We start from the raw sequence: 7,716 nt of genomic DNA, 5'->3' as shown, positions 1-7,716 counted from the left end.
AAAAACCCTCTTTGATGAGTAGACATATCCTAAAGAAGCCATGGTCTGATCCCTCAGATTGAGCAAAGATGTCGCATATCTTTAGTGACAATAGGTCAAGAAAGAATGTTTCATGTTGTGGTATACCTGCTCTTTAAGCGCGGTGAAAGAGCTATGGTACGAGAGAGTCATTTAGATGGAAATAGATGTTGATGTGGGGCAATAATGTTGATCAAAATGGTCATAAATCATCACTATTAGACACACACACACACACACACACGTCAATGATGTCTCTCTCTTGAGGAAACTGCCACCCAAATTAAACAAGATGTACTCAGTCCATATTTACTACCAAATGAATCAAGTTGTGAATCAAGCTCTAAAGCAGGCGTAAGCAATAATTATTTTATATGTATATACAAAAACTATTCGAGTAATAAAAAAAGAAAGACTAGTTTTACTTAGGCACCACCGACAAGGATGTTATTGATGGGAATGTGGATGAGCTATAATAACACGTTATATTTCCTTTACCTCTTTCTTTTTTGTATCATAAACTTACCTTAACCAAGTAGCCTAAAGCACCAAGAGCAGCAAAACCCATAGCAACAGCTTGAGTGATCTTTAAGAATTCTATTTACAAGTGTCAAAGATGAACAAATGGCAGGGTTTTTTTTCTTTAGTTACCTTGTTGATCAGGCTTTTTACAACGGTTGATAAATTGAACACCTTCTTTAAAGAATTGCTTGGGTCCGTCGATAGCTTGTTGGGCAGTTTCTTTAATATCAGATGAGCTCATTTTATTATTTTGTAGATGAAAGAGGGAAAAAGAAGAAGAAATACAAAAATGTGGATATTATTTTAATTGGCTTTTACGTTATTACAGCCAATCAAATGGCGTCAAGTAGAAAGAGACATTCAGCCAGGTTACACGTCAGTCCTCTTTGCCTTTTCTACGGTGAATCACCTGCAAATGAGCTTTTTAAATTCAAATAAATATATGGCACTAAAGCAGAGAGAGAGAGAGATCATTTCATGTACCTATAACGAGCATACCGCATATAAAGGTTTCTAACTTTGGAATACATATGCATATTAGGCACACTTTCGCTGCATTTAAGAAGTACTCCCTTTGCTGCATTAAAATATACTGTTTGTAAGGAAGGGAATATTATTATTATATGATTTATTGCTATTTACACTTCATTATGTGCGTCTATATCCTTCATTGGTATCACATCATAACGATGACTACTACTACTGCCACTATGACCACTTGACAATGCCTTTTTAGCTTTACTCATGGCAGTCAATAATGAGCCCTTATCTTCTGGTTCCACACTGTCTTCTACATTCGCATCCGAGGTTTTTCTCTTCTTTTTTCCAATCTCTGCTGAATCATCATTATGATCATCTATCATGATGCTCGTGCTGCCACTTGCTTGCTGCCGTGTGTTACTGTTGTTACTATGTATCATAATCGGTTTCATTTCTCGATGCATACATGCCCATTCTCCTCCAAGTGTCATAATCAAAATATCCACGACTTGAAGTACCCACCAGGTAAAGCTTATAGGAAAATGATGAGATACTTTCCAGACAAAGATCAAGTGGAAAAAATGAAATGTTAACACGAAATCAAGAATTTGTTTTGCTCGTTGAACAATGAGTACAAGAAGAGGTATGCTGGCACATGCACTCACCATCCAGACAATGAGTACAGTCCAACCGAAGCCTGTGTCTGCTCGAATTTCTGTATCTACAAAGATGAGGTCGAGGGATAATTCAGTGCCTGTGAGTATGGTTGCAGCCAAGAGAATGATGCTCAGGATGATGTATATTAGTGATTGTAATGCTGCAATCTATATACATTTATATGAACAGAAGCGCTTTTTATGTAGTTTATTCTATTTTGCATTTTACTTGAGCTATTATAAGTATAGGATCCCATCGTGAGGATCTAAATGAAGACACTGCCATGAAACTTCACAAGTAAGCGATTTTGAAAAAAGAACAACGCTCAGCATAAAAGACGCCTTTTAATTTCAGATATTTTATTGTTCAACCTTTTACTTGAAAAGGATAAGGAGTTTTTTCAATCGCTTTATCTCCTTGATAAACAAAGAGAGAGAGAGGGAGGACCGTGTACGTATATCTGGTATTCATTTCTCTTGCCCTTACACCAAAAGTGGTTTATTCCAGCTGCATACTTTTTCTTTTTTTTTTTTTCTTTTTTTTTTTCTTGTAAACGGGACTTATGGAATGGATCGAAACCAAGATTGAGCATTCCTTCAATATTGAATCAAATGACATCAGATCGTGTCACTTGTTAGGTTGCTCTTTTCATAACTATAGTTTTATTATTAATGATCACCAAACGATATTCTCTCCCAACATTGAGGTAACATAATGAGCAACATTATTGATTCCATATAAAACTAAAATTACCTCCCCTTTCCTCTTTGTGTGTGTGTGTGTGGGAGGAAGAGAGATCACAACCAAGTTACCTGATGAGCCCTTATCTCAAGCCATTATTTCATGTGAGCAGACAGAAGCCTGTGTATGTTATCTATTAACAAAACGTGGTAATGTGTATCTGTGGAATGTCTTTCAACAAAAGTACATATATCCTCTATTTGCATTTCTCTCACTTATTAAAAAAAAAGTACTAGACAAGCAGAGAAAAGGCCAAGGCTTGAGACAAATCATTATGAATTACAAAAGGTTAGGACATTATTGACTATCAAAGACATATGTATATCTGATACAGTATTTTTTTTATGTTAGATTCGTGAAAGAGTATATTATATTGCTTCTGCCGACCCTAGTGGCGTTTACATGTTTTCTGATCAACAATGTGAGATATATCAAGGTAAAGTACTTCCTGCTGACTTAGGTGGCGTAAGTTCAAAGGTGACCTATCATCAATTCTATCAAAACTTGGATCCAGTCATCGCTCGGTTCTTTTCGATAAAGTAATACATACACTAGAACGCATTCGTTAGCTAACAGTTCTTCAAAAGGGACCAAGGTTTTATTTATGGTACTGCGTTAGGAGCTGTCTTTTGTCGTAACTCGAGCCAGGCTAATCTTGTCCAAGATCTGAAGCTGATAGCCTTTGACAATGAAAAAGTAAAGTACATAGAGATAGTTCGATCAGAAGAAGTGAGTGGTATACTGGCGATTGGTAACCAGGGAACCATAATGATGTACTACAAGTTTGTTGATGACAGTACTGTTCATCTTCAACAGTTCAATATCCAAGCTCCAATTTACTCCTTGGACAAGATTCAGGTAAGAGAAAAAATCATACGCGTTTTGATGCTGGTCTTGAATCGATCATTTCATTCTTTAGGATTTTAATTATGTTGTGTCTAATGGAATTGGCAAAGTATCCATGATGTCCTTTAAATTTAATCAAAGGGAGGTTGAGCTGGAACTATTACCATTCCAAGGTTTAAACCAAGTGTCAGCATTAAGGATCCTTGATAGGATTACATTAGAGGTGCTGTGTGACAATGGCGAATACCAAAGAGTCAAATTCAACCCTGAGGCAACTTCAGTTGGAAATAACCCTGAGGCGATTCATGTTCTGATACAAGATGCCCTGAAAGAGCTGGCATTAGGTGAAACAAGTCTAAAAGAGATGGAAAGAGAAGAACAAGTGAGAACGAAGAATAGTATCCTCCTTACACCACATTTATGTTTTTGTTGGGAAATAGGAACTAAATGATAAACTGGTCTCTGTCAATCAAACGCTGTATGCTATTCAGAGTATCGACATAAGAAGAAAGAAAGGGTTGGGAAATTCATTACAAGACACAGGCTTTGAGTTTACTCTATGTCCTGTTGTCAAGCCAGCCTCGATTGCCAACACATGTTTACAGCCAGTAACTTATTTGCGCGCTTGCATAAAAACCTCAATGTTCCTACAATTAGAGCATTGGGAATTATCGCTTGACCTGTTTCCGTTCGAGGTATCCACAAAGGATGCTGGTATGACTCAATATGTGCCTGTCGTAGGCTTCGAAACACACTATGAACAGCATATGGAACGATATTCTGTGTGGGAGCGTGACATTCCTCTCGATCTCAATCGATGCTCTTTACCGTTGAAGGCCACTTGTACTCTAATCATGATATCTTCTGAACAAAAGGAACTGAGATTCCCATTAGCTGAAATGATCGTGGATGACATTCACTTTGCCATACCTTGCACTTCAGATTTAATTGAAAGTATAGAAAGACGAGGACTAGATGAAGTAACAAATAGGCTAAATCAGTCATATCAACTTTTAACATTGTTGGATAAAACAAATCCATTTGCAAGATTATTGAGAAAACACCCTGATTCTCTTCATCAAGTAGTTTAAGATATACTTTGTCATGATGTAGTTAACATTTGTCTTTTATAGAAATTATTGAACTATAAGCAGTCAAGTATTCGGTGTATAGTTGATCCGTCGATGACGAATGAACAGTATCGATCTATTTTAGCCAATTTGCTTTCTGAAGGACGCAGGATGTAAGCAGGGGAAGCAATGAAAAGCATATAAATACTAACATGAACACAAGGGATGAGATAAAGAATATGATATGCCATGCCGAACAAGCTTATTTTACTTTAGCGTCATTTCCAGCAAGCCCAATTATGTTAAAGTTGACAAAGCGTGAGTTTTGCTAAAAAAAGAAGAATAGATCAGTGCTAACTACTTTTGTAAAGTATCCATAAATGAAATCGATATTGTCATTCAGTGTGCACATACGCCTGCTCTATTCAAAGCAGAGGCTACCCTTCTTTTAAGGCTATATCATTACTATTTTTGTAAAGAAAAAGACAAGGAAATGAACGGTAGGTCAATAATTTTAAAAAAAAGAGTAATTAATAACCCAAACTAGATTCATTTTTCAAGATGATAAAGTTACTTGATAACCAAATAGAACAACTTCGAGAGCTCTATCATCAAGATAAAATGGAAATTGATTGCAATGATAAAACGTTATTTGGTTCTATCAAAGAAGCAGTTGATTTGATATCTAATGTCAACAACCAAGTTTCTATTGGATTTGTTAAGTTTTTATAAGTTAATTCATGCTCCGAATGCATGAATCTCACTTACGCATTCAAAAAAAAAAAACTATATAAACTCTAGCTTTTCTTTTTTTTTTTCTGTCTTTTTTTCTCTTTTATATTTCTGAAATATGCCCGGAAAGTTCTTTAATTACGTCGTATTCCCAGTAACAACGATTGCACTTGTTGGAACAATCATTCGTAGTCAAGCAAGACCTGCAAAAGCACATAGTCATTATATGAAAGGAGATCATCAGACAAGACAAGGATGGAAGCAGACAAATGATGGGCTTAGTGTACAAGATGTTGGCAGAAGTGGTGGTGGTGTATAATTCAACTTTTTTTGTATATACGTATTGTTTTATTTCTATTCCCACACACACGCACACAAGTATATATTCATAAATAAATAAACGCGATCCTTTTCTTCTTGTACTCTATATCACATTGTTTTCCATAATTCGTGATGCCTATGGCAATACATTTCAGAGATATATAACCAGTGTTGATCGTTCAGCTGGGTAACAGGATATCATGAGAAGTAGGGAGAGAAGGAGAGGGTAAGAAATAATCATTATGCACTAAAATAAAAGAAATTTAATACTTAATACAGACAATACATCGAGGCAAACAGGGTGTTTGTAGTTGAATAGTTAAACAAGGGTATTTCACACCAAGAGAACTTTGCAGGAACCATTCATTATGCGGAGCTTTAGAGATGACAAAGCCTAAATGAAACACGCCATTTATAGATAAAAAGTTGTAAAGATATAAAGAAGGGGGATGATCTTATTTATTTGCTTGAACACTAGGAAAATCATACATTTCAATCAAGGATTCAATCTATGAACCAGACGTGTAGAAATAAGAGTCTTGCCAGAATGGCCTATAGTCATTCAATGCAGCTATTCAAATATACACATTTATATCCGTGAGAAACGCTTTATCTTTTTTTTTTGTTAATTTGGATCTACCTGTAACAATGGAAACAATAGGTCTATGTTCTGTTGCATCGCAAAATCTATCTAACAGTACCCTAGTGCACGTTAAAGTCAATATACCTGTTTTTTTTTTTTTTTTTTTTTTTTTTCATGTACAAGTACCTTGTAACTTTTGTGTACATAGGTCCTCTAAGGAAATAATAAAGAAATAAATAACTTCTTCTCTTCAATTCTTCTTTTTCCAATCGGTTTGGAATCTGCATATTGACTGCTATCAAAGATATCCAATCGATACAGAGAGATGCTAGCCATGGTTTCCATGATAATGACTCTTCATCTTTTTCTGTCTGCTCTTCTTCGTCTCCTTGTACCTCTTTTGGATCAGAGCGAGCCGATACCTTTCTTTGTTCAACCAAAATCATGAGCGCTAAAGAGTAAGGTCAGACAACTGAGTATGCTCTTCAATCCCTATGCCATTACCATAAACCAATGGTCGTACCATCCACAGCAGTTCGCCCATATGGGACCATCCACTTCTGCTCTGAGCTTTTGTATCACGCTCTCTGGATAGAGCTGTTCCTGTTCTTGGGTCAAGATGTGATAATTCGAGCTTATCATCTCTGTGTTGTAGATCGAGTGTATCTGGATCCACGTTCCTTATATAATGTGTTGGATGAAGTACCATCTTCCGTTTTGCTCCATAAAACAAAGCAAGCCGAAGTAGAAATCTGTCAATTATAGAAATATCAGAAAAAAAGGAGGGCAGGATATGATGATGTACATACTTTATTCCTTCTATGCTTGTGATCCACTTCCACCGAGACATTCGCGATACTCTTCTGTTCAAAAGCATCTCTACGATGACTTCTGTGTAGGAGATGATGCTTAATGTCCAGGAGGCTAGGCGGCATAGCCTTTTGGTCTGATAGTTTTGAATGAATCGAGCATTGAATGATCCATCAACAGCCTGTGTCTTCAAATGCTTTTCAACTAGAACTTTTGTGTGTGCCAGTGAAATGAGATTCAATCCTGTAAGTACTTTTGTTAAAAGGTTAATAGACGCGTATATATCCACATTATCATCAATTACTAGTTTGTGAACAAAGGTCGCTGTCTTGAAAACGTCCTTTGAGTGTATGTTAGTCTCTCTTGTCAATCCATTATTATGTATGATATATACCAGGTAATAATAAAGAAAGTGCTCTTAGAGTATCCTCAAATGTGTTGATGTAAGAAGGATAACGGTTCTTTTGTCTACTGGTAAAGTGTAATAATGAACTTGGTAGCATAAAGAGAAAGGAAAGCCCACCCCCCTTTTTTCACATACAGTCATTCCGGAGTTAGATGTCGTACTTTATGAAAATCATGCCGGCCAATAGTATGCACCATCTTCCATAAGCTGAATCAGCTGCATCACTGTGCTGTGATACCTCAACTAATATGGACAACCACTCTTTAAATGATTCAACAACTTCTCTTTTTCTCTTTTTTACCCATGATCCCATAAAAGGTTTTTTATTACACATTGACACCCAGCCGGATTGATCTAATCCGGACGGACACTTGTTTATTATTAAACACATATTTTAGATTCTTTCTTTTTTTTCTGTTGGTATAGAAACAAAAAAAAAAAAAAGAATTCAAAAAGGATAAATAGTGGATCAATTATTTATCAAAATCAAATTATTCACTTACACAACAGCTTTGCATTAACAAGAGGTG

General features: G+C 36.1%; 5 protein-coding genes across 5 annotated transcripts; 2 read left to right on the top strand and 3 right to left on the bottom strand.

The window, feature by feature from the left end:
- Nucleotides 1-443: 443 nt before the first annotated feature.
- Nucleotides 444-781, bottom strand: RHIMIDRAFT_241798 (translocation complex subunit Sss1; the record flags this gene model as incomplete). The annotated part of the gene is made up of 3 exons (XM_023609650.1): nucleotides 444-488; nucleotides 545-615; nucleotides 670-781. The coding sequence occupies 3 exons, from the start codon at nucleotides 779-781 to the stop codon at nucleotides 444-446; spliced, it is 228 nt and encodes a 75-aa protein (XP_023461994.1).
- Nucleotides 782-1,340: 559 nt separating this feature from the next.
- RHIMIDRAFT_184505 (uncharacterized protein) lies at nucleotides 1,341-1,844 on the bottom strand (the record flags this gene model as incomplete). The annotated part of the gene is made up of 1 exon (XM_023605836.1): nucleotides 1,341-1,844. A coding segment is annotated over one exon (504 nt), but the record flags the coding sequence as incomplete, so codon positions are not given.
- A 383-nt stretch (nucleotides 1,845-2,227) lies between these two features.
- On the top strand, nucleotides 2,228-5,105 carry RHIMIDRAFT_269580 (uncharacterized protein). The gene is made up of 11 exons (XM_023612142.1): nucleotides 2,228-2,383; nucleotides 2,474-2,601; nucleotides 2,649-2,706; nucleotides 2,770-2,957; nucleotides 3,006-3,276; nucleotides 3,338-3,646; nucleotides 3,705-4,346; nucleotides 4,398-4,507; nucleotides 4,558-4,652; nucleotides 4,706-4,834; nucleotides 4,882-5,105. The coding sequence occupies exons 1-11, from the start codon at nucleotides 2,240-2,242 to the stop codon at nucleotides 5,064-5,066; spliced, it is 2,259 nt and encodes a 752-aa protein (XP_023461992.1). The 5' UTR covers nucleotides 2,228-2,239; the 3' UTR covers nucleotides 5,067-5,105.
- Nucleotides 5,106-5,156: 51 nt separating this feature from the next.
- RHIMIDRAFT_269562 (uncharacterized protein) lies at nucleotides 5,157-5,792 on the top strand. Its single transcript, XM_023612141.1, has one exon. The coding sequence runs from the start codon at nucleotides 5,185-5,187 to the stop codon at nucleotides 5,383-5,385; it is 201 nt and encodes a 66-aa protein (XP_023461991.1). The 5' UTR covers nucleotides 5,157-5,184; the 3' UTR covers nucleotides 5,386-5,792.
- Nucleotides 5,793-5,896: 104 nt separating this feature from the next.
- Nucleotides 5,897-7,283, bottom strand: RHIMIDRAFT_241795 (peroxisome membrane protein; the record flags this gene model as incomplete). The annotated part of the gene is made up of 7 exons (XM_023609649.1): nucleotides 5,897-5,958; nucleotides 6,028-6,089; nucleotides 6,157-6,421; nucleotides 6,475-6,722; nucleotides 6,780-7,032; nucleotides 7,085-7,120; nucleotides 7,175-7,283. 7 exons carry the CDS (start codon nucleotides 7,281-7,283, stop codon nucleotides 5,897-5,899), a joined length of 1,035 nt encoding a protein of 344 aa, XP_023461990.1.
- Nucleotides 7,284-7,716: the final 433 nt, after the last annotated feature.

Source organism: Rhizopus microsporus (assembly GCF_002708625.1).
Source record: "Rhizopus microsporus ATCC 52813 unplaced genomic scaffold scaffold_25, whole genome shotgun sequence".
Lineage (NCBI taxonomy): Eukaryota > Fungi > Mucoromycota > Mucoromycetes > Mucorales > Rhizopodaceae > Rhizopus > Rhizopus microsporus.
This window is presented reverse-complemented; position numbering and strand designations above follow the sequence as displayed.